General features: G+C 41.1%; 1 protein-coding gene across 1 annotated transcript in view; it reads left to right on the forward strand.

The window, feature by feature from the left end:
* Window positions 1–26,839, forward strand: part of LOC149859665 (heparan-alpha-glucosaminide N-acetyltransferase-like) — a 393,188-nt gene that overhangs the window by 35,701 nt on the left and 330,648 nt on the right. Inside the window, exon 4 of the mRNA XM_090058700.1 lies at window positions 3,945–4,069. Within this exon, the coding sequence (XP_089914826.1) occupies window positions 3,945–4,069 (125 nt within the window). The remainder of the gene's footprint in view (window positions 1–3,944; window positions 4,070–26,839) is intronic.

The following is a 26,839-nucleotide window of genomic DNA, read 5'->3' on the forward strand; positions in this document are numbered from 1 at the left end:
ATTTTGCTGGTGGTGGGGGAATGCTGTGGTAAGGGAAGTGGTGGCAGTGGCTAAAGTAGAGGGGTTCCAAACCAAGGTTTAGGTAAATGCTGGACCACAGTAATAGTATGTTCCATAATTCACCATTAGAGTGAAGCCTTGAGAACAATCAATCATAAAGTCCTAGGTGACTGCTCAGGCTGGCAGTGAATGCTGTTTCTGGGGAGCAAACTGCAGTTCCCTGAGTACAGCTAGTTTTGTGCTTTCACCAGAAATAAAGCCTGTGTTGGATTCCAGCTGTTTTACTATTCAGTTAATTAGTTGCCAGTTCTTGTGACAAGTGCCCCACACTTTGAAAACTCTATTGCCAGCACCTGGGGCACAGCTAAAATCCGTGCAGGCTGACGAAAGCCCAGGATTTATCTGTCATGCATCTTGTTGTAAGGTGTTTGCCAGTTGTCCTGCTGTTCTGCAGGTGGGGTTTCTGTTCTCCATAGGGTAGTACATGGGCTACTGGTGCCTCCTGAGTTGGGGGGAGAGGAGAACTTGCCCCCTCAGCAGACAGTGAGCAAACAGGAGGGGGAGGGGGTCACCCATGGTCAATCTTGCTGATCTGCAAGTGGCAGCAGTGCATTGCTGGCACTTCCAGGTGTACTGCTGGCACTTCCGGGTGAGCACGTTCGGCCACAGGGGGACCGTTTCTTCTGACAGCCCCACTCCCCGGCCAGCACTCTCGGGGGGAGGGCACCAGTGCTCTTAACTGCCCCCCCCGGAATGCTGGCTGTCAGGGGGTGCATCAGCACTCTCTGGGGGTGCACATGTACCCCCGTGTTCCCTCTACGTGTTGCCACTGGGGTAGTATGTCTAGGAACATGCTTCACTGTTGTGGGGGGGGGTGTGGCTGTGTAAGTGAAAGGAAATGCACATCTTCTTGGACTCTGAATATGCCTGGGAGTCTTCTGCTATCAGCTTGTTTCCATGCAGCTGCTGATTTGAAGAGCTGAAGAAATACTCTCAGCTGTCTCTGTGAGAAGGGCTGATATAGGCAGCAACCTTGTGGGCAGGGTTTTTAAAAACTTTTTCAGACTGACTAGAGAGATGCAGCCTAGAGCACAGCTTCAAAACTTAACCTTTTTCATAGATTAGGAGCCATGCCTAGAACAGCAACAGACAGTGCTGTAAAGATCCTTTCCTGGGCACAGGGTGGGTATATCCAGGGGTATTCCTTTCTGCCTGGAGAGCAACAGACTGGGTGTCAGTTTTAAGGAGCATCCAGAATCAGCCCTCTGTGTAGGGGCCAATAATCTAATCAAAACAACCTCTGCTGATGGAGGTAGATTCCCCCTCCAAGCAGCAGCCAGCATCAGTCTAGCGATCCAGCCATTGTTGCCAGATCTAGAAACAGCAGCAACAAGAAGCATCTAGCAATTATACAGCTAGCAGGAGCATAGTGATTCCTTTGATCCCAAAGCTTGCCGTATGCTGGAGACAGGTCAGTCCAGTGTTTTGGTAATTAATGACCTTGCTACTGTTTAAGGAAAGATAATGGATTTCAGTGAGGTGTATAATAGGCACAGCATGTCAGTTTTACAGAAGCTTAAATTTTGATAGGTTTGAGATTACTGCTTTCTTCCCTGCATACTTACAATCCCTGTAAACATTGCCCTAGAATGGCTGCTTAGAGCAGCATCCCTATAGATGGTTTAATAGAGACTTTGTCCTTTTATATCTGTTTGCTTTTCCTTTTTCTTGTTCAAAGCAGACTGACGTGTGTGTGTGATATATGTTTGTGGCTCCCTATTCAAAACTAACTTGGGCGGTATCCCAAACGGAAGAGTACTTCCCCACCAAATTATGTTTTGTGTCAGTTGGCTCTGCTCATATCTTAAAAAGCTGAGGTCACTTGCTGGCACATGATGACAGAAAAGCATCTGGATGCAGCATGGATCCCAGAGGACCACAATACAAGTGTCCTGTTTCATGGGTTTCAGTAGCCCATCCTACAACCATAACCCAATGGTTCATTACAAGTACATGATGGATGAAGTGCTGAAAGCATGGCAGTTGTTTAACTGTTAAAAGTCACTTTTGGTCAAATATATATTGTTAGTTCAGTGTGCATGTGCTTAAAAAAAGATGGAAAAGTATGGTTATTTTCTCTATTTGTATAGTGTTCCTAGGGCAATAGCTACAACCAGTGATTTGTAAATACAGCATGCAGCTGTAGAGGAGAGCTCCTATATAGTTGTATACTGCATTCACAAATTGTCAGTTGTGGCCATTGTCATAAAAACACTATATTAAAAAACCCAAAACCATATTTTTTAGTTTCAATCTTGTTTTAAGTATGTGCATGCAGAAAACCTCAAAACATTGCATGCATGTGTGTGGAGAAAGAGATGTAATAAAATAAATAATATGATCACATACTTTTCCTTATAATACAGCATCCGATCATGCTTTCTACATCTACATTTCTTCATATCCTGTGAGTGGTTTTTTCTTTTATTCTGAGACACCCTGAGCCTTTTTGGGAACAGTGGCATGTAAATCTAAGATACCCTTTCCATCTTGAAGGAGGATTTCTTCTGGCATAGAAACCCCTGTCTCAAAGCTGAAAGCTGCTTAAAGGGAGTGAATGAGTTTATACATAAGCATAATTCAGTTTCACACACTACAGTTTATCTTGGGGAGTGATAACCAGCTCACTGACACAAAGATATTAAAGCTTTAATGAGGTTTGCCTCGCTTGGTAGATAGTAGAGCTCATTTGCAGAATTGTATCCGTCTCTCCTTAAAAGTTGGTCATGGGTAGGGAACTACCTAAATTGTGGCAGAAGTTCATGGCTTGGTGGTTTAATGTTGCTCTTTTCACTGTGCCTCCCCTGCCACTGATCAGCCGAGAGGCAATTAATGCTGGGGTTTTTGCCTCTTGGCCACTCAGTAGCAGAGGAATGGGGGTGGGGTGCATGGCAAAAAGAGTGAGATTAAAGCCATCACTGCACTGTGAACTTCTGCTGCAATTTAGGTCCCTAGTCATGGGGAATTCTCATTTTCCAGCGATCAGTAACTTAATCTTCATGTCCTTGTGACCATGTATTTAGCACAATTTACATATTTTGTTGGATTGCTACTGACACAACTGGAGAGTGTAGTGGATGCACACATTGCAAGCCATTGTATAGTATTAAATGGCAGAGCAGAAACTTCTGACCCTTGCAGCCAATCAGTTTATTTCTTAAAACATGTGAGGACATCACCTGTGACTTATGCAGAGCTGTAACTATTCCTAATGATCAAGTCTTCCATTGTGTGTCTTGTCTAAGGCCAGACTTGGCAGGACTGTGCTAGCATAATAAAAACTGCCTTAATAGATTAGAAAAATGGGGTGTTAGGGTTAAAATGGGGGAAAGACTCTCTTTTATACCATAAACTTAGGCATAGGACATGAATTCCTGAATCTTAGGTACTAGGAAGCAGACTTCCCCTGCGACCAATTTTTCTTATACTATCTGCCTGTGTTTTTCCATCTGAAAAGCAAGGATATGCTCCCACCTGTACTGGATAGCTAATGAGTGGAAAATACCTGAAGGCTGATATAGGCTATAGATGTTTATTGCAGATATTGCTTCTGGAATAATTTAAGAAACTATTAACAATTTGAATAAATTAACTCCCCCCCATTATTTGACTAGTTCTAATTACTAAGATGTCACATGATCCTCAGCAGAAAGTGGAGGACACAATTTTTTGGCCTTCAGTAAAGTACATTGTATTTGTCAGTTTCTTGTAGAGCATTTTGTTACAACCATTCCTCTACAGATTAGCCAGTATAGACGTGGGAGGGAGAACAGGAAGGTGTTAATAATTCATTGATTACATTTTCAGAGTTGTTTGTTTGTCTACATTTTTGTTACTGTGCCGATCACTATGGCAGCTGACTACATTTCTTTGTTTTCTTTTAGATGGAGTGAATTATATGGAGAGCATGGCTGCTACTTAATGTCTGTTAAATCTGTCTCTGATCAGCACACTAATGGAGTCTCCTGTATTCGCAGTGTGGACAAAGCCCCTGTAAACAGTTACATACGTAAGTAATGGACATGCTATTCCCTTAATTTATATTGATACTTTGTGCTGATCTAAATGAATGGGAGTATGTGAAATGGGGATTTATGAAAATATTTTCAAAATGGTTAATCTGTTTCTGAAAACTTGTCCACTAATTTATGGACTTTTTTGAAAAAAAACAACAAAGCTCTGGCTTTTCTAACAAGCAGTGTCAGTCCCTTTTGACAGATCTGTCATGATACTTCACTTTAAGAACCTTAGAAAGTAGTTGTTCCAGATTTCCCCAAACTCTCGTTTTCATTGTTGCAATACTTTTCAGCTAGGGACACCAAAGCTGTTATAATATTCACTGTACGTGAGAATTTAGTAATACCTTTTCTTGTGTTTTATAATTACTTGTTACCAGCTATTAACCGAAAATGGTGTTGCTTCAAAGGAGATACTAAAATGATAAGCACTGAATAAATACCTAAGATAATTACCACTGGGTGTGCCTACATGTGCACTTTAATGCGTAGTAGACTCTTTTCCTGTGCATTAAAGCATCATGTAAAAAACTGACATAAAACTAATGTGCAGAAAACTAGTCTATTGCACATTGAGCATCATGAAAAAGCGTGCAAATGTGCTACTGCACATTAGCGCAGTCTAATACGCATGAATTTAGTACCTCACATTGGAACTAAATTTTGTACTATTTATTATGTATTATTTGTACCTCACATTGTACTAAATTTAATATGCCTTTTAATGTACATGGAGAAGTCCCTAGTATGCAATGAAACTATGGAGTGGTTTTAAGATGTTTATTGCCAAGTAGTTTTATCTCCAAATTATTAATAGTTTTAGAGCAACAAGAAATGCAGAATTCTAATAATTACTCTCAATGCCAGTTTCATTGTGCAACTCCTATAGTTGTAGTCACATAAGGTTATTTGTGACTTCAAGACAGACGCTCCAGTGAAACACAAGGCAAATCATCACAATTAACGAAATAAATTAAACAGACCAGACAAGCAGTAAACAACAGTTACTTCAGTTAGTCTCATGTCTGGATGCTTTTGTGGGTGGATGTTGACAGAGATTACACCTTTGACAGTGAATCTATACTTGGAGGGAGCACATGCTTAAGTCACTATAACCAAAGGACCTTATTCCTGAAATCAGCAGCTAGTCCTGCCTTGTTTTATTGTAGGTGGCTAAAGCAGTTTATTGGTGCAAAGCAATTGGATTTAAATGTTGGAGAATCCTGTTTATAAACAGCTTATAAACAGTTATGAACAGGCAGAGATGAGTAATTATGACTATTCTGTGTCTAGGCTGTAAAGCAGCATAAATTAGCCTGAGCTTAGTGCTCTGGAAATCTTGCTTCCATCTATGATACCAGACAGTTGGAAGTGAGGTTGTCATGTTTCCGAGGCAGTACCGATTGGAAGTTGCTTCTGCTTGATGCTGGCTTACAATCTGTGCTGCTGCTTATCTCTCAGGTTGCTGTTGCTGCAACTTATTTCCTGGGCTTGGACAGGTGTTACGTGAAGCAGGTGGAAAAAAAGAGGAGTGTGTTCAGATCAGCATGTTGCCTACCTTGTTCTCTTACTTCAGAGTTAGCTAATACCCCTGTCTTCCCAAAATTTTATTGGAGGAGGAAAGCGCCCTTCTCTTGGAGGTTTGGTTAGGTTCAAGTATCAGCTGTTGTCTCCTTTCATTGGCTTGTCTTGGTAGCATTTTCATCTCTGGGGAAATGAAATCTGTTAATGCATATGCAAGGGGGTTTTACGTTCATTTGTCCTTGTGGTATAAAATGTCTCAGGGAACCTATAAGTTAGTTTCAACTTTTATGTTTTGTTCTTTCTGAGGAAACCCTATAGTTTTAGCAGGGGTTAAGAGAAGTTGAAATTCAGCTTGAAATATATTTGCTGTACATATAGCTCATACAAAGCCATTTAGATTCTCAAAATTGTCTTTCCTTTTAGCTTAAATAATTATTCAATTTAATTAGTCATTAAAGAAGTTCATGTTCTTTCTTAACAGTCCTTGGATAGGTGACATTTGTGTCTCTGAGTTCAGTAAGAAGCTGCTTAAGAACTGTGACATTTAACTTATTTCTAGTTAATATGGCTTTCTTATTCATATGGCATCTTAGATAAGTAACCCATTTTAGCATCAGATGACCCTGTCTTATTTTTTGCATAAAATATCTAACATTTTAAAATAGTGGTATTAGGTAGTTATCTTCATATGTAGGTTTGTATTTAAATACAATACTTTTGTAAATATACATCCCAAAGTATTTAAAGACTGGACTGAGGTTTTTACCTTGCATTCATATATATGAACTATTTAGATTTGCAATTAAAAGCTCCTAGTATAATATGTATGATGCAAAGAGCAATCACTCCAGTGGGAAGAGACTCACCATCATGAAACTCATCTTCCATCCTTCCCCAACGTTACGCTCCGGTCCCTGACACATCTGTTGTGATGACATTATGTATTTACATTGGGATGCTTCATATTGCATTAGTGTGGTTTTTGTTTCGTTTTGAACAAGATAAAAACAAGTATTTACCTTGGGGAGGAAGAGTGCTGGAATGAGGAAGCACAAGTTGCAAGGTGGAAGAAGAAAATACAAGGGAAGGCAAAGGATAGGGAGAATCTTTTTCCTTTCTAGTTTCCAAACAGCTCTAGCATTAACCAAACTTCAGGCTAACATCATGAATAGAGGGAAGTCTTCAATGTTTTTGGGTCAAATATAACTTGGCATTTAAATCCAGACTTCATCCCTCTGTTCCTGACACAGTTATAAATATGATACAAAAGCATAATCAATGTGCACCTGAATTCTGACCCTGAGAAACCGGAGTCCTTCCAAGTCCAATGAAACTTTCTTTATTGGGAGCATGAATAATTTGAATGTGGAGCTTTGTATAGATGTGATGGTGGCTCCTCCCTGCCAGTGCAAGCAGTATTTGGAGTGTCCATCTAGAGGCCCTACAAAACACCTCCTTGTTGCATGAGAGTAAAGCAAGTTTAGATCAACCAGCTTCTTCACTCTTTGCTAGATGTGGGTTTTTAGTCAACTCGCTGTTGCAGTCTAAGCATTTAAACATTAGAATTAGTGATGCACTGAACTTATTATTTGGTATTTCAGGCATCTAGTAGGACCCATTTTGTATAATACTGTTATGCATAGAATAGCAAACTTTGTCATCTTCCTTCAGTAAATGAGACAGACTTATTCTTTATTTTATTATTTATTTCATTAAACAAAGAATAAAACACACAATCACTAGAAAGCTTTTCCATTTAACATGTGACATAATGAGCAGGTGTGCCATTGGACAGCTAGAGGACATGAACAAGAGGTGGTCTGTAAGATGCATTCCAAACATTACTCGGAGGAAACTGACTGAATTTAACACAGGCAACATGCAAAGAGCAACCCAAAATAGACAGGAACCATGCATTTCCTGCTGTCCCTAAGTGATGCTTGATATTGTAGGATGGCTTTAGACTTGAAATACTTTAACAGCGAAATTCTTCTGTTACCCTGCCCCCTTTATTCCTCCGGGGGTTTTTTTTTGGTAGTTCTCCCTTGCACAGATTCATGGCAAGAACAGGCTTCATAAAGGAACTTTAAAATATGACCTCTCCATTTAAAGCATGATTCCCATTTATCATGTTATTGAAGAAGTGAAATGCAAATATTCTCCTCATAAATACTGCTGTGGTAAAATAGTAGTTAGGATTCCTCTTAGCTACATGCTCTTGTCTTTTATATTTCATTTACACAATTGCTTATCCTTTCTTTTGGGGATAGTGGGATTGCAGTCTATATAATTTACTGTTCCTAATATATGATTTGGGATCATTTCTAGATCAGTTTGTTAAAAAAAGCCAGAGTTAATTTTTTTTCAACAAAGTCCATAAATTTGTGGGCAAATCATCAGAAATAGATGAACCACTTTGAAAATATTCCTACAGTAAATTGCTGAAATAATTTAGACTTGAAAAGCCTGACAACTATTTTGTTTCTTTTCAAAAGAGGAGAATATATTTTCTACTATATTTAGCAAGGAGAGAACAATTTTGTTCTAGTTAGTTCTCAGTCAGTGCCCAGTATCCAGCATTAGTTGAGATGCAGTTGAGTTTTAAAAAGGCAAATTTTACATGGGAAAGAAGATATGAATATTTATTGATTAGGAATACAGCTTAAGTTGGGGCTAAGAATTTCTACAAGCATTGCAGTTTTTTATGTTAATTGGTATATTTCTTTTTTGGACAGAAGATTAATTTTCTTCTGTTGGTGATAAATATTTTAATAACACTTACTGTTTATAAAAATATTTAACCCAGATCTCATAGCTTGTTACATGGTACTCATTGTTCAGAGGGTGAATTTAAGGTGCAAATGGCTTTAGCATTCACACGCATTCATAGCAGAGGTGGAAACAAAACAAGATGACCCAATTCCTGAGTCCTATCCATTTAACCATGGTGCTCCCCGGGGCTCAAGGGACATGCCGTATTGAAGCATATTGATGAGAATAGATGCTTTTTAACTCCACTTCATAATACAATATGGGGAAGTAAAATTTAGATATAAATAATTGCACATTGCTCTGGTGGCATGTTTTTGTATTGGATAACTGAAATAATTTACTTTTTTTTTGTTTAACCCTTTTTTCAGCTGTACTTGGTAAGTGTCTTGTTACAATCATTGCAAGGAAAGTTGTGGATGCATGAGGGAAGGGCAGTTATTATATTTTAGCACTATTCCAGACATGCTTACTTAAGTTTAGAATCAAATATATAAACAAATTCAAGGTTTTACATCTTACAATGATCTGTAATTTCCTGGTTTATATTTAGTATTAATGATATATTTCTGTTGTGACTAATGAAGTATTTTAAATAAAGATAGGCTTAGAGAAATGCCATAGATAGTCTATAAAATAAAATCTGGAGCTGAGGTCCTAATTTCTAGTTGTACCTAGGCAGGTGCCTCAGCCCCATTAACTGTGTGAGATTTAAGCAAATGCTTAAAGCTTTTCAAAATGTACACGTTTTTGCCTGTCTTCTTCAGCTCAGGTATTAACAGCCTGTCCTTCTGATGCTGACCAGCCTGAATGCGAATCCTGATCGTGGGCAGAAACAATATTTGGGGCCACATCACATGAAATTTAAATCACATGTGTGGCATACCTCCATGATCTAGCTGAAGAAATATAGCAAGAAGCTCTGTGCCCAGGGCATCTGCATGGTACCCAGTTACAGCTATTTTTATAATCCTGACAAAGCGGTGCCCAGTGCTGCTGCCCTGGTCACCCTCTTCAGATAGACTACTGATTAGCTACATGATTGCTTTTCTGTTTTGTTTCACTTTGTGGGTCTGGGATAACTTTGGGATTAGGGGATATTTCTCTGTTTAAATGATTAGAAAGACAATAATTTCTATTAATACAATCTTAAGAGTAAGGAAGTAAACAGTAAGGCTAGGTACAGACATTCAGGGAGCTTAGGGGGAGGTTAGATTGAGTTAAAAATGGCCACCCAATGTAAAGGAAGGGGAGCTAGTGTGGATGGTTTGGGGGATCTGGGGAGAGCAGGCTTGGGGGGCATTGGGAGGTTGGGGGGGAGGTGGAGTCTTCAGCAGGATTGTGGGGGGTAGGCAGTATCTGCCGAAGGAGACTAGGGGGCTAGCAGTGTCTGTGGGTGGTGGGGCGGGGGATCAGGGAATTGGGAGGTAGGCAAGGTCTGTGGGATGGATGCGGAGTGGGGGAGGGGCTAATGATGTCCACAGGGGAATTGGGAGGAATGAGAGGGGAAGATGGGGTCTACAGGGGGCTTGAGGGGGCTAGTGGGGTGTGTTTTGGGGGAGTAGATGGAGTTGGCAGGGGGTAGTTGAGGTCTGGGAGGGTTTGGCAGGATCAGGCATGTTAGTGGGGTTTGCAGGAAGGCTTGGGGGGATGGGAGGGCTCTTCCCCCCTTCCCCCCTGAACCAGGAGCTATTTTAGCCCCCTACTGCTTCATCCCCACCAGAACTTACTTCCTTGGCTCTTAACATTTGAATGCTGGTAAAACCAACACCAGGAGAGGCTTGCGGGATGCAGGGTTTGGTGGGCTCATGAAAGGGTTGGCTGGTCTGTGAGGGGAGAGGGGGTTGCCCTCCTGGAGGTGCAGGCCTAAAAATAACCCAGTACTGGGGGGGACAGGTAGGAAAAGCAAAGTCCTGGGGCTGGGGCCAGTGACTGGTCTTTTTGAGCCTTGGAGCTGTGTTCAGAACGGTACAGAAGTTCAGAGAAGTTAGATCAGTCTAAAAATGGCCAACCTGTTCTAAGTTGGACTATCTCAGTGGCAGGGTTAATTTAGATCAGGATAGCCATTTTTAGACCAATCTAACCTTCCTGGAACTTTTGTACAGTTTGTGTGTAAATTGATCTAAGTAGGGATCTAAGTGTAAGGTCTGTACCTGGATGAACTAAGTTGGATCAGAAGGCCATTTTTAACCCAACTTGATCTAACCTCCCTAAATGTCTGTATGTATCCTAACAATGAAACTCATTTGCATTGTCCCTTAGAGTTATGCTCTTTCTTCTCTCTTGTGAAGGTTACTCAGCAGAAATATTTTCTTACAACATATTTTAAAACTTATGCAGCAAATTCTTTTTTCCTTTTGGCGTCTTATTTTCACCTCCTAAATGAAGCAGATTTGTATCCTATATTGAGCTGACCTTTAGGAAATCTTGACACTAGTGCTATCAGTATTATAGGGTAACATGCAAGGCAAGCAACCAGAAGTCTATTTTACCTAGAGTACCTTGGGAGCAGAAAGACAGCTTGAAAGTAATACAAAGAGACAGGATGTCAGGGTTAATATTAGCTGGGGAAAGACTGAAAAACCAGAAGGGGAGAGGAGGCTGAATGTCTTTCTAAGATTTTATGAGGCTTTGGGGATCTGTGTTATATTTTATAAACTGTAGCAAAATGATTGATGGCCTCCTATTCCTCCTACCATTCCTCTGCTTCCCCAAATCTTAAAAAACCTGACATTGTTTTCAGAAGAAATGTTGGGATTAGTTTGCATAAACCTTCTGTATCTTACCTATTTACTCAAATCCATTGAACTTTATGTTTAGTAAAATCTTTGCAAGAATCTACAGGATTTCATCTTCGCCTTTGTTAATCAGACATGTGAATCAAGACAGTCTTCAGTTACCTTTTTTGGGTGCTCTTCTGTGCATAATAATATTAATTTTTTAGTATCATTTGCATAGGACTGACTGCTAAATATTTCATCTTACTTTTGCCACAATATAAGGCTCAATTAAGAGAGATGGGGTGCTTTCTTTCTTCTCTTACTTTTCTTCTTTTTAGCTTATTTAGAGCGTAAGTTCTGTGTTCCTTGGTAAGTTCATGGGTGGCACTGAGCTTAACGAGTCTTTAAACTTGGTCATGAACTAAGAGCACTATTGTAATTAAAACATCTGATAGTAATAATTGTTAAACTGGATTGCTTGAGGTCATCTGGCAGATCAGTAGCAAAGCCACGAGGAGGACCTGGATCTTCTGACTCCCAGTTGAGTGCCCTCTGCCTGTTTGCACTTGTTCTGGTCTGAGTTTGTTAAAAATTCCCTCCAAAAGTGGTTGCATAACAGCCACAGATTTTTCTATTTATCAGAAGATTCAGTGGAGCTTCCTTTGGCTTTTTAACTTTATACAGTGGAAGAAGGACACTTCTCCTCTGCTGTGAGTGCATGACTCTTTGTAATACCTGACCTTAGAAAAAAGAGCAGGAACACTGAACTTGAATTATACCTCTCAATGTTCGCCTTCTGGAATTCTGAGCTGTGCATGTCTACAAAAGATCAACTTTTTTCTCCTTCATAGTTTTTTTTTTTTAAGGACTTAGTTGGTAAAACAATTATTTTAATGTACAGATGAACCACCCTCTTCTATTCTAAAGCCCAAAGTGAGTTTGGTTGATATGTAGTAAACAATGGTCACTTCTGGCCTTAAAATGATCATCTAGTCTGACCTCTTGCAGAACTCAAAGGCTGTAGAATTTCACTCAGTAATTTCATCTCTGAGCCCAGTAAGTTGTGGTTGAACTAAACCATGTTTCTTAGAGGGACCTAAAATCATACAAATGAATCAAAGCCTCCTAAGTGATGGGGCATTTACCATTTTACTTTGTATGCTCTTCCAATTGTTAAATGCAAATTTTTAACAGTGAAGATAATAGTGATGGCCCAGAAGTACAAAATGTGAGCAAATTTAGAAGAGACGAAACGCATTCCATTGCACTTTCATAACATTTATAACATAAAATACAGATATGTATCTGAAGTAAATTCCCTTATGACTCTAATGGAAGTTTCTTTAGTTCAGAAAGCCCAAACTGCTGAAACAAGTGGATTGTCACAGTTCCAGGATTAGTATCAATTTTTTGTAGGCCTTACTTAAAATACTGTTTCTTATAGGGCACTGTTAATTTGTTTAGGCTCCAAAATACATTGCCATTAATGTTGGGTAAGTTTTAGAGAGAACTCTTGAGTGTAGTGATAGAAGTTATAACTTGGGGTATGTACAGCTGTTACATTTGTGTTGATATAACTAGGATTAGATCTATATAAATGCCCATCTGTGCAAGCTTTCAGAAGGGTTAAATGGGGCAAAAAATGGTGGGTCCAATCTAAGTCAGTTAACCTGAGATGAGTTTAGTTTGGGAATAGGTTAATTCAGCCTACTGAACACCTATATGCATCTGGAGTGCAGTCCTGGGGCTGGAAAAGCCCAACTGCTTATCCCAGCTCCGGGGCTGTGCTCTTTCTATCCCATTGACACTGACTGGGCTGTTTTTAGCACCCCCTCCCTGCCATCTTGCCTGTCCTTCCTCACACCCCAAAGTACTTTATATCATGTTCCCCTTGTTTCTCCTGGCACCAGCGAACATTGTCCCAGTTTACATTCATAGATTCATAGATGTTAGGGTCGGAAGGCAGCTCAGTAGGTCATTGAGTCCAATCCCCTGCCCTGGGCAGGAAAGACCGTGGGGGTCAGATGACCCCAGCTAGATGCTTGTCCACTATTCTCTTGAAGTCACCCAAGGTAGGGGAGAGAACCACGTCCCTTGGAAGCCCATTCCAGAATCTGGCAACCCTTACTTTTGAAGAAGTTCTTTCTAATGTCCAACCTAAATCTGCTCTCCATCACTTTTGTGGCCATTGTTCCTAGTTACTCCAGGGGGTGCCCTAGTAAATAGAGCATCTTCTACTCCCTGCTGCCCTCCCCTGATGAATTTATAGGCAGCCACAAGATCACCTCTCAGCCTTCTCTTGTGGCGGCTGAAGAGATCTAGGTCCCTCAGTGTCTCTTCCTAGGGACTTGCCTGCAGGCCTCTGACCGTACGCGTGACCCTCCTCTGAATCCTCTCAAGATTCTCTGCATCCCTCTTGAAGTACAGTACCCAAAACTGGATGCAGTGCTCCAACTGCAGCCTGCTGCATAGAGGGGAAGCATCACCTCCCTGGACCTGTTCGTTATACATCTGCTAATGCATGATAAAGTGTGGTTAGCCTTATTGATCACTTTGTCACATTGACAACTCATGGACAACTATGACTTGAAGATCCTTTTATGCTGCTGTGTTGCTGAAAAGGTCATCCCCCAGTCTGTAAGTGTGTTTTGCCCAGGTGCAGCACTTTGCACTTGTCTTTGTTGAACTTCATCCTATTTCATTCTGTCCATTTTTCCAACCTGTCCAGATCTGCCCAGATCCTTTCCCTACCCTCTGCTTTGTTAACTTTGCCCCATAATTTGGTATCATCTGTAAACTTGGACAGAGTGCTCTCCATGCCCTTGTCCAAGTCACTGATGAAGACATTGAATAGGACCTGTCCAAGGACCAAGACTTGTGAGATTCCACTGCCCACATTTTTTCACGTCAATATTGACCCATTCATCACCACTATCTGGGTGCAACCCCTAAGCCAATTTTCTACCCACCTGACAGTGTAATCATCTACATCACAGCATGTCAGTTTATTTATGAGAACAGAAGGAGATACTGTATTGAAGGTCTTCTTAAAGTCTAAGTAGATGACATCTACCTCGACTCCTGCATTTAAGCATTTTGTGACCTGGTCATAGAAAGAAACAAGGTTAGTCAGGCAGGATCTACCTGCAGTGAATCCATGCTGATTTTCTTTCAGCATTATTTCCCCTGCTGGGCTCCCACAAAGGTGATCCTTAATGATTTTTTCCAGAGTTTTCCCAAGGATAGAGGTGAGATTAATTGGCTTATAGTTTCCTGGTTTCTCCCTTCTCCCCTTCTTGAAAATAGGGACCACATTGGCCCTTTTCTAGTCCTCTGGAACCTGACTGGAGCACCATGAGTGCTTGAATAGCTGTGCCAGTGGCTCTTCTATGACACTGGCCAATTTCTTCAGCACCTTTAGATGAAGTTCATCCAGACCCACTGATTTGAATACATCCATCCCCTCCAAGTGCCCTTTCACTAAGTCTGTGCTAACAGTTGGTAGGCTGGTGTGTGTAGCTATGATCCAATTGGGAGATTTGTCTTGGTCTGTGTCTAGGAATACAGATGCAAAGAACTCATTGAAGAGCTCAGCTTTGTCCCCACTCTCTGTCACCAGTTGCCTTATTTCGTCCTGTAAGGGTCCTATGCTACCCTGTGCCTTCCTGTTGCTCCCTATTTGCCAATGCTCTTGAGCTTTGATGCCTCGCTAACTAATCTCCTGAGCACACTGAAGTCAGCCTTTCTGAAGTCTAACACTTCAGCCCTACTGGTTAGTTTACCCACTCTTCATCAGATAGTGACCATCGACTGAGTGAATTAATTATCTGCTAGGTTACCTTGTACCTGCAATTCCCCTCCAGGTCATAACCTATAGCTAACACCAAGTCTAACAAGGCTAGTGGGATCGTTCACCTCGTGCATTAGGTGGAGGTCCTGTATGCAGGTTAAGAACCTACGTGAGTGGTTAGATTTGGCTGACTGCTCCTACCAGCAGATGCCAGAGTAGTTGAGGTCACCCATGACAACCATATCTCTTGACTGTACAGCCTCTGAGGGCTGTCTGGAGAATTCCAGCTGTCCTGGTGTGGCGGTCTATAGTAGAATCCCACTACCAAGTCCCTCTTCCCCAACCCCTTGTATCCTGACCCACAGTATCTTGGTTTGGCTCTCCTCTGATTCCATCTTGATTATAGAGGATGTATATTGTTCCTTAACATAGAGAGCAACACCACCTCCCTTTTCTCCCTGCTTCTATCCCATCTGTACAATCTGTAGCCCTCAGTGCCTGCTGTCCAATCGTGAGTAGGGTCCCACCTGGTTTCAGTTAGACCAACCAAGTCGAAGTTGTTGCTTGCAAGCAGGAGTGCAAGTTCCTTCTGTTTGTCCCCCATGCTACTAGCATTAGTATTTAAGTCCCCTAGTGGGTGCCCTTGGTGCCCCCCTGTCCTGATGTCTATCAGGTACCTTTGTTCTTACCTTAGTGCTTACCTGGATAGATCCAGTGCATTGCTCGTGGCTTGCTGATTCTAGGTTCTCCTTTTCCTCTGCTTCCCCATCCCCCATTGAACCTAATTTAAAGCCCTTTGGAGGAGATCAGCCAACCTGTAAGAGAACAGACTCTTACCTTTTAGAAGAGAGATGCAGACCATCATACCCCAAGAGGCCTCTCTCATGGAAGTGTGAATTGGGGTTGTAGAAGCCAAAACCTGCATGATGGCACCAACTCCAGAGCCACAGGTTGACTTCCCTGATGCAGGTGTCCTGTTGCTGATGGTGACCGCTGACTGGAAGGATGGATGAGAAGACCACCTGTGCCCCCAACTTCTTAAGTCTGGCCCCCAGAGACCTGTAGTTGCTCATGATGCTGTCTGGGCTACTTCTGGGACATTCATGCAACTTAAAGTAAATTGAGCAAGTTGTGTGAATGTGGACCAAGTGTTGCAAATGGCTGTATGCACCCTTAGAGAGGCTCCCTAAAAGAAGACTGAGAGAATTGGGAGATGGTCCCTTAGTGACAGAGCAGTTAGATAGTCAGTTAGAGCCAGACAGCGATTGCAGAGGTTGTCTTCTACTCCAGAACCTGTTGCGTAGTTTTTCTCATCCTTGTATGTCTGCACTTATTGAATCTGATGATCACTACATCGAAGAAGCCTTTAATACATTTAAAAATATATTTTTAAAACCCCACTAGATGTTTTATTTCTTACACAAGTATAAAACAAATTTCCTTTTTAAGTACCTTCAACTACACAAAAGAAGACCTGATTTATTGGTGGTAGGCATCTTGAATATTTAGCTTGGCTCTTGGCCCCTTTGGGTGCATAATATAGGATTTTATATTCTGTAGTATACTTCAGAGTGGGTTTCCACCCCCACCCCCCATAATGGGAAATGGTTGGTTCTGCCTAATAAACCTGTATGAATCCTCATATCCTTTAAAATACTTGATTGTGGATTTTGAGTGACCTATGAGTGATCTGTTACAAGAGTTGATGTGATACTTTCAGAAGTTGTAGTGGAACACTGCTATATATTGAAGTAATAATAATAATAGGATAATGAGGGTATTTCTGTTTGAGCCTGATGTTGTCGAGTTCGTGTATAATACTGAAGTGTGACGTGTGGAGACTGACTGTTGAAGTGGCCAAGAAGATTTGAGGTGGGAGGGAATAAATCCCCTTATTACTCCAGCAGATGTTTGAGCTATTTAAAACAATAGCACTTTTACAGTCTGTTCTTCCTCTTTTTTCCAGGAGCAATGCCAGCACACTCAAGAACAGGAAGCTTGGCAGCCTCAGACACCTTTCTTTATTAGTGTAGTGTGCCTCTTAGTTTTTGTTCTCACCTAGCTAAGGACCTGGAGAATGAGCAGAGTTGCTTGGATCCTAGACTCGCGAGGTGCTTTGTAAATTAGTTGTCCTGGATTCATCTAGGATTGCCTGATCGGAGTGAAAATGTTTTCTCTTGTCCTTTAATGTTTTCATTCCACATAGGATCGCATGAGTCTGTACTTGTTAGTGGTGGGAAATGCTAGCTATGGCATAGCTATCAAAAATATACAAAAGAAAACCTGATTTATTGGTGGTAGGCATCTTGAATATTTAGCTTGGCTCTTGTCCCTTTTGGGTATATAATTTAGGAGTTTATATTTTGTAGTATACTTCAGAGTGATTCCCCCCTCCCCCAACACCAAATAACAGGAAATGGTTGGTTGTGCCTAATAAACCTGTGTGGATCTGCATATCCTTTAAAATGCTTGATTGTGGATTTTGAGTGACCTATGAATGAACTCTTGCAAGTGTTGATCTGATCGTTTCAGAAGTTGTGGTAGAACACTGATGTATATTGAAGTAAGAAAACTGCCAATAAAGTGAGGCGTCTCAAAACACACAGAGTGTCATATGCTGATGCTGGTGGTCATGTCTGCCCTAGCAAGTTGTTCTTTAAAGTGTTGTGACCTTCCTTTGGGAATGGAAAGAAACTACTTTGGTAGGCCAAACCATCATATAAAAGATCATGAAGCGTACAAAAAGTGGTAAAATTTGCTCGGTGGGCAGTCCACGTGGTTCCTTTTGCCCCCGGTGTAGGGAGAGGTAGTTAGCTAAATAAGTCTGAAGTCAGCCAGACTAGTTAGTCTCTAGGGTGCTACCCTGCCTCGCCTTCTCCCATGTGGAGTCTCATCAAAAAGACTTTTATTTCTATCTCTGCATCATATGTCTTTTATCTACATTTTTCAGTGAAATGGGGCACCAGATAGCTCAGAGGTCCTGTAATAGGTTTTGTATGGTCTCTTTTCTAAGCCACTAGTTCGAATTCAGCCAGTCAAGGCAACATGTCACTGTCCCTCTGATGCCCAGGCAAAATGACTTAGGCCAAGATTTAAAGCAATATATGTGCTTAGGTGCTTTGCTGAATTGGTATCATGAATGGGCAATGATGGGTTGCTTTTATCTGCTTGGCTTTTATCTGTATACCCAGTAGAAATCCTTATTATCAAGCTTCTCATAGAAAGGTAGATTACCCCTCCCCTCCCTGCCTACCCCAAAGAAAAAGCCCCATGGTAGCCATTCTTCCCTAGAGAATGGTTTCACAATGTGGTTGAAATGGTTGATACAACAGGGGAAGTGTACGGGGAAGCTGGTACTAGCAGTGCACATTTATTAACATCTGTTGATGGAGGTTTTCTTTTTTCAGTGCTGCCAATTGGCCATTTTCACATTTAAAGAGTATGTATGATGAAAATGAGCAAGAGAAATTAACAAGTGAATGGACATGAGTCGCTGGCTTTTGTACAAGGATATTATCCTGCATTTTGTAATGGGATTTTACGGTGAGCTTCACATTGGGTGTAAACAGACATCAATTTAGAAGCAGGATCAGCTGTGAAGGATGTTTCCTAGCACACTTGATCCACTTCATTGGTGTTTACAGATGTCGTCCAGGGCCATTGTCCCATAGTTTGGCCCCTGTAATCTCGGGGGCTTCAGGGGTCTAATTCTGTGGGACAACAGCCCTGGATGCTATGCACCAATTTCTAGGGCAGATGGCTTCAAGTAGAGGAACCCATGGGTAGAAACATTCCCCCTGCTTGCAGGTGTGCACCCTGCATTGGGGCGAAATGGTATGTGAGCCACAGGATGGAAAGGTATGTGAGCCACAGGATTCCCCTGCAGGAGGATTCTCAAGTTGCACAATAAGCAAATGCACATCCTCCTGTATAACGCATCACACACTGTGACTACTTTGGTTGTGGAAACATTTTTGGTTCTTTGGAGCATGGCAAGGAGCTAGGACATTTATTTGCTTGCAACTTGTGTAAGCAGCCCTCCACCTAAAATAATTGCCAGACCCTGATGTATAGCATGGAAGGAGGTACAGTTATTGGGATTAGATGCCAAGCACTGAATTATTTTAACATTTGCCAGGAGCCTTAATTACTTGCCAATAAGGCTTAAGAGAATTATGTTGAGAAGCAGAAATGATTTTTTTTCTTTTTTTTTCTAGGTAATGTTTTCTGTTTTTGAAAGTAATAATACTTTTATTACAGCAGTACTTAGTAGCCCCTACTGTGAGGAGTAAACATTTTATTAAATGCTTTACATACACATAGAATAAGGCAGTCTGTCACCAGAGAGCTAAACGCTAAACTAACAGGAAGGATCATTATGCTAATATTGTACGTAAGGAAATTGGGGTAAAGAGATTAGGTGTTCTTTTTGAGAAAGACCAGGTACTCTGTCTGAGTCTGAAATAGAACCCATTTTCCAAGTTCTATTCTGGTGCCTTAAATACAAGATCATACTTCAGTCTTTAATCTTTGAAACAATTCATTGTTCACCCAAGAGCTTTTTGCTACATCACACATGTTCTCTAATGTATGTTTTTTTCCCCCATGGTAAAATAACAGACTTGGAAAGGTGCATCAGAAAATAGAGTGGGGGCACCTGCATCTGTTGCAGTGATTTGGTGTCCAGGAGGATGCTCATTATTTGGAAAAAGAATCCATTAAAACATCAAGCTTGTGAAAGCCAAAACAAATGATAGGATATATAAGGGATTTGTTATAAGGAGCATCTGTTATTAATACCAAAGAGTGCTTTTTGAAAATGAATGTGAAGCATTAACATGGATATGAGAATGAATTTTAATGCCTTTCCATGAAGAGAGGATGAATCAAATCCATGCTATTTGGTTTATTTAGTAATTCTGGTTTCATTTCTTGCCTACTTGAATATGGCTAAATTCTAACCAGGTGTTAGCTGGAAAATTAACACTTAGAATGATAGCTATTTTTGAACCTCCAGAGGGAGACCAACATGTTGGAGTGCAAAATGAGCTTTTAGGAGCAGTGACCATCCATTACCTACACCCTGTCACATGGAAGACAGCCCCAGGTTTGTTTCACTGCTGAGTGGCAAGCAATGCAAAATTAGCTGTTCCTATAAACTATGACACACTGGAGCTTTATTTACCTGGTTTCCCTATGGAACAACATTTTCCTTCAGGAAGGTCTACAAGCACTCTGGAACTGGGTGTATGCGATAAAGATGAATCCAGCAACAATGGGTGCCTACAGATGCTTAGGGGCCCTGCTGTAACTCATGGCACGTTGCACAAAGCACGATGAGTTACATGACCAGGAGATGGGGGCCCTGCAGCAGCTTCCAAGGAGGCTGCTGAACTGAGGAATCCTCTCCCCAGCATCCTCCCACCCCCAGCTTCAGGGCTGTCAGAGAGAGAGAGGGGGGGAGGGAGCTGCTGGCAGCTGGGCTTTGCCTGCTGGAGCTGGAGGGGGAGGGGCAGGGTGAAATTGAGCCTCTCACCTTGTGGGCCACCCCACAGCTGGGGTATTGGGGGGAGCTGGGCTGGGCCCATGAGGCAAGGGACCTTCCTTTTCCCATCCCCCACCCAGGCCTCTTGATTGTACTAGCACCAGCGCCTGCACCAGCTGTCAGCTTGGCTCTGCCATGCCTGGAATTTGTGGGGAGGGGATGGAATGGAGCCTGTTTGCTTCCTGGGCCCAGCCTAACTCCCTCCCAATACCCTGGCCAAAGGGTAGCAAAGCCCAGCCAGCAGCTATGTGCTGTTTTCTCCCCCTTCTTCCCTCTCTGACAGCCCCAGGGGTGGGGCTGGACTCATGCCCACCTGTGTGAGTATAAATCCAGCCCTGCAAAGGTGCTAAAATTAACCCTTGAGGGGTTCTATAGCTCCTTCAGCTAACAGCTGATTTATCAGGGGTTGGCGTTTCACAGTATTGGCCATATTAAATGTGCTCTGCAGCCATGCACCTATCACAGCTGTAGAACACTTTCGGAGGCCTGATTGTGCAAAAAAAATGTAACTTGTGTGAACACTCAGTGATGAATGGAAGTAATTTTCAAGGTTTTCCTCAGGTGGCACCAAAGTACAAGAGTTCCATATATGTAGTTGTAGTTTTTTTTGTCTGTTATCAACATTTCTGGAACTTACTGGTTATTGGGACTTGAGGTCTTTCTTCAAAGTATATGATAACTACATTCTGCTTTTCAGCATTGCTTCATTTCAGGGTTGACAGTCAGCACTGTGATTGTTTTACGTGCTACTATATATAAATAGAGTGAGTATAAAAGCCTGAATTCATTTTCTTGAAATCATTGGAATTCTTTACATTGTCTTTGGGGCATAAATCTGACTGGGAGCGATTTGAGTTGACTCAAATACCACAGATGCAGTAGTTCCTAAAAGCTGTGTTAAGCTAGTAACATTTTGCATATATAAATGGCAACTATCCAGGGCATATTTCCAACACTTGAAAAATATTAAGACCGTATACTTCTAAAAGAGATGGCAAAGTAAGCTTGTTCCTATTTTCCATTGGATTAGATGGGCATTAAGTCCAATGGACAAAGAACTGGACCTGGTACTTAGGATATTTCAAGTCTATTCTCAGCTCTGCCAATAAGTTTTCCTGTTTCTGTTTCTCTTCTGACCCTTCATCTGCTTAGTCTGTAAACTTTAATCAGAGAAGGCACTCCATCTTACCATGTGTTAGTACAGTGCTCAGTCCAGTGGAGCCCTGACCTACAATGAAGCTATTGTAATACAAATAATAATAAGAAAAAGCATACAGTGAGGTCAAGAGGTTAAGTGCTTTGCTCAGGTCTCATGATCTCCCCCCACTGACCTACCCACCACTTCTTCCCAACTGCTCAAATCAATGGACAATTCTGACTTGTTAACTTTTAAGTGAAGAGGTCACTTCTGTCTGTATTTGTGATTAGATGATGGATAAACAGGGAAGTTGGCCTGTTGGAGTATGAAAAGAATGAATAAAGAAGTAGGTGGTATGTTCTGGCTTCTGAATAAATAGGTTGCTGTTTTACTTGGGCTTGTTTGCTTGACTGGATTTTGACCATTTTGCACCCAGTAACTAGAGCTTTTAAATCTGTGTGGGCAAAAATCACAGCACCACTGAAGTTGATGGCAAGCAACCTAGTGATGTCAATGGGGCAAATACATCATTCCCAGGCTTGAATTCATGCTTGCCTTTATTGTGTAAAACTCAGTAAGTCCTACAATGAGTGCCTCTAGAAAAGCTCTGCACGCTCCAGAGATTCGTTTTTGCCTATGGAGAATTTTAAACAAAGGGCTTGAGAAGCTCAGAAGATTGATAATGATTTCTGTAGCTTTTTGTTTCTAGAGCCCTCTTGAAAATCACTACCATTGCCTGGCAAATGCATGTAAAAACAGCTCTAAGACTGGGAGCCAAATAAACACACAATTTTCCACCCTAATTGCTGCTTAGTGACACCTTTGTTTGCAGTAATGCCAGAAAGACTGGATAATCATGCACTTTGATCTACCTTTCCTCCATGCCCTCAACCTCTCTGGCTTGAGCTCTGCTGTTGGTACATTGACTGAAAAGTTGGACTTCTGACTGTCTGATCATGCTGTAAGATTTCTCCAGTTAATTAGCCAATTTTAGTGTTGGGGCTGCTAAGCCCAAAACCTTTCCTCAGTATTTTCTTCTTTCCCTAATCAAAGTCTTTAATGCAGTATAAAGCTGGAATTAAATTAATCACAGATGGTTCATTTCCATGTTTATTTGGCTTTTGTTTCCTCTGTTAGAAAACATTTTAGGAACAAAAATGTATTTTTCCTCCTCAGTGGGTGCATGTACATATGCAATTCATATGACATGATGAACTCAGGCGCAGTTTGCATTGAAAAAAAATGCTCTCAGATGCAGAGTCTGCATGTGCATCTGGGTCTGCTGCACTTTGAGCCAGGGCAGAACAGCCTTGGGCTGGCAGGAGGCCCAGGGGTTCAGCTGTGGGCTCCAGGTGGCAGCGTTGGGAAGTGGTGGGGCTGACTGGTGCCAAAGTGCAGGGACAAGGCAGAGGTCAGCCCCTGCACTTCAGGACCCTCATGCCCCAGCCAGCCCCTATCACTGTCTACATGTGCATTTCAGCAGAGTAAATTACTCTGCCATAGGATAGCACTGGTCCTGACAGTACTATCCTATGCTGGATTTAATCCTTTTACTGTACCCTAATTCTGGCACATGTGTAGACTGTGATGGTTTATCACGGAGTTAATTAGTCACTTCTGCAGTAAAGCACATGTGTAAATGCACACTATTTTGTCTAAAATAATTCTGTAAGATTCAAAATAATAGTTGGTCTGACTAGGACATATTCTCTGGCACCCTTTGTGTTTGTCAAACTAAAGAATGAATAGGTCATTAGTACATTGGGGCAGCACACTTTCTGTTAAGTTACCAGTGTGACTTTCTAATACATGCATGCACCAGCAGGGGCCACCATCCGACTCTGTAAATAGAACCACTGACCAAATTCTGAAAGAATTCAATAGTAGGAAAAATATATATTTCCCCATGTTTCCTGGGTACTTTCTAGTGATTGAAATGACTGAGGGGGCAGACTCACCATTGTAAGTAGAATGGTGAAGTTTTGGGAAGGGGGAATATACTTCACGATTTCTTCCAAAATTGCTTGCACTTGTTATAAGCTGCAGTAGTTGGGAGACCCAACATCCTTTATTCTGATTTAATCTCTTCATGCATCTCATCCAACAGATTAAAGATTGGTTTGCAAAGGAATGATGGAATGAATCAGAGTGTTTCATTTCACAAATGAAAGGATTTCAACAGAGGGTTGGACCAGTCAAAGAAAAATAAACTTGTTTCTTTTCTTTTATGGGTTTTTTTTAGGTCCCCTGACATGGCTTCCTATATTTTTACATGCATATACATTTATCCTTTCAAGTACATGTGGTTCAGTTAAATGATTCTAGTTGTTGCTGTTTTATAATAGAATTATTAATCTTACTTCTAGAAACTCTTCCTTTTGAAGCTCTGATAAGAAGCTGCTTTCTTGATGCGGATGGACCCAAAACAGACCCTCATCTTGTATCTCCACAAACTGCAAATACTCTAAGCATTATCTGGTTCACAAGGTAACCTAGCCTCTTTCCCCTGGGTATCCAGTGTAAGGGGTATTTCTGCGAAGGCATGTCTGCTGATCAGAGAAGTGGTTTAGTTCACCAGAGCTGACAATATGACACCTTTCAATCCATGCCCTTCTAAAAGAGCTGTTCAGTTAAAATTATACCACCAGCTGATGGTTGCTGAAGTGAACTGATTGCCTTGGTTCCTCTGATTACCAAAATGGACACTGCTGTTGGTATTTACTGCTATTGTTAGGAGTCTCAACTGTGAAATCAAGAACTCAGGTGGCTCGAAGACCTTCTTCTTGTTTTGCACAGGGAGGTGGAATCCAGTTGGGGCACACTGGTATGGCAGTGTAGGAAACTGATACTTGAGTTGGCCAGGTTGCATCTTTTTATGATTGATTTGAGGATTTTAGCCTGTAGAGTTGCTCTGGCACCACATTGAAACTTACTAAAACCAACAATGGCTGTGTACTTTTGCTCATATTTGCTTAGATTTGTTTGTTTGTTTGTTTTTTTTAAACATTGAATTTCCTGTACTATTAACTTATTCAAGTATTTTGTACTGGAAAGGGACAAATTGTGTTATTTTACAATTGTAGTATATTCAGATATGTGACAGTAGGTAGAAGAGCATGGCTAACTTGTATTTTTCATGATCTGTTTGGCTGGATGTTGGCAATAACTTTTTGCTGCTATTGTCATTTTTCCTCTTTTCCTTGGGACCTGATCCTATAAGCCCTCCCTTGAAGTATTTTCATTGATTTCAGTGGAAGTCTTCTCTCTTGGAAGCTCTAACAATCAGGCCATTTTGTACCTCATTACAATATGAATTATAAATGAAGCGTATTAAAAATATCCACCTTATTCTAAAGGATTTCCACCACCCTCATGTTTTCCAATCCTTTCTGGTGCATCCTGTGGTTAATCCTGCCATCTATTAGGAAGTAAACTTGAGCAGCTAATAGCAAATAAAGTGATTTTTACTTGGAAGGAGCAAAAGGTAAAAGCTGATTATTTCAGAGTGTGTGTGTGTGTGTGTGTGTGTATGTATATGTATGTGTGTGTATATATATATATATATATAATATGTTAGGGTAACACAGCTCACATTGTCTTCTTTTTTTGTTTTTGTTTTATATTATCATAGTAACCCTTAGTAATAGGTACTGTACAGAGAGATTCCTGCTCCAAAGATCTTGTAATATAAAGGCATTTTTAAGAAACCGTGTTTTACTTTAATTTCACCAATTTTTGCTTTACTTCCTATCATACATTGAAGCTTATGGCTTCCCACAGGTTGAGAAATTTGGTGGCAGGGGAATGCCACTGCTAATTGTGATGCTGCTACTGCTCTCCCATTGCCAAACTTCTGGACCTTTTGGGAGTGGAGAGGGTCTGATTACATGGTGCACAGGTTCAGATCCGTGGACCAGCCCTGGCATGCAGGGTTGCCCCACAGGGTTGGATAGATTGAGCACCGCTGGTTCAGCTGATGTTTATTCTGTTTGAAAACATTTAGTTAAACTGGAAAAATCAGTTTCAGCTCTGTGATGGCAAGTGAGGTCAGGTATTCAAGGTGCAAGGTTTAATAATGGCCAGTTTAATATATTCTACTGGTGTCGTTTCTTCTAATATAGAAATGGGGATGATGATAGTGTGCTTTTTTGATTTAATCTAAATCAGTTCCCTCATTCTTACCTCTTATCACTTTGAGAGAGAACCTTAATAGTATCTTTTCAAGTTAGAAGAAGGGAAAAGTAGAAAAATGTGAGCTATATAGGTAGCTGAGTGGCCTTTTTTGTAGTGGTAGATATGCTCCTTTCTCAGCTGGGATTTGTTTTCAAAATACAAACTTATCACAAAGAGACAGAAAAGCATTTTCAGTTTGACAGCAGTAGCAAGCAGGGGGTCTCGGACCATTTGCTGGTGAACAAGATTACATATCATAAAGCTGTCATGAGCTGGCACTAATTTGACAGTTTGTTGGCTCAAGAGACTCCAGGATTGCGAATATAGGGAGTGGAAATGTCTTAGTGATGCTGTGAGGTTTGCACAGAGGGCATTGATGAATAGCAGACAAATTGTATGAGTAAGTGAAATTGTCTTGCCAGAAAAAAACTAAACAACAAATTGCTACACATTTTTAAGATAAAATATATTACAAAAGGTGTTGGGAAATCATCGGTGCCTTAATTTTAGGTGATCTAATTTGTGTTCCACATCTTATGGACCTTCTGCTGGTTAGTTGGAAAAGGACTAAAACTATTGTTAATCTGTAAATTCTTTCTTTGTGCTTGGCTGAATCTTTTCAAACGTGTCTTTTTCAAAACCGGAGGGGATGATCGAACCCTTCTAGGCTCTATTAAAGAGGGCAGGGTCTGCAGAGGTGGCAGAGAAGAAAAATGGAGAGAAAGGATACCGGGCAGATACTTGAGCAAGCCAGCAGTTTGGGATAAAGGGTGGACTGGTAGAGAATAGAAGAGAGGGAGGGGAAAGATGAGATGCACATGGCATATGGAGGAGGCTAGGAATAACAGAAATTAACCTTGGTTCTGGTTAGGCTTTGTAAGATACCTTGTCCGTTTTTTGGTTAGTGATGACATAATTCCAAGAATAACTCTCATTTATCATAATTTACACCAAGGAGGACACTATTCATGTTTCAGTTAGACCTCTTTTGTTCCCTAATCCTTATCTTGGACTCAGCTTGATTTCTTGGGAAATTAACATCTGATTCCTCAAATTCAGCTGTACAGTTTGTGGGGACTTTATATATGAAGGATGACAGATCTG

This window comes from Crocodylus siamensis, chromosome 7, assembly GCF_052110815.1.
Source record: "Crocodylus siamensis isolate JL-2025a chromosome 7, ASM5211081v1, whole genome shotgun sequence".
Taxonomy (NCBI): Eukaryota; Metazoa; Chordata; order Crocodylia; family Crocodylidae; genus Crocodylus; species Crocodylus siamensis.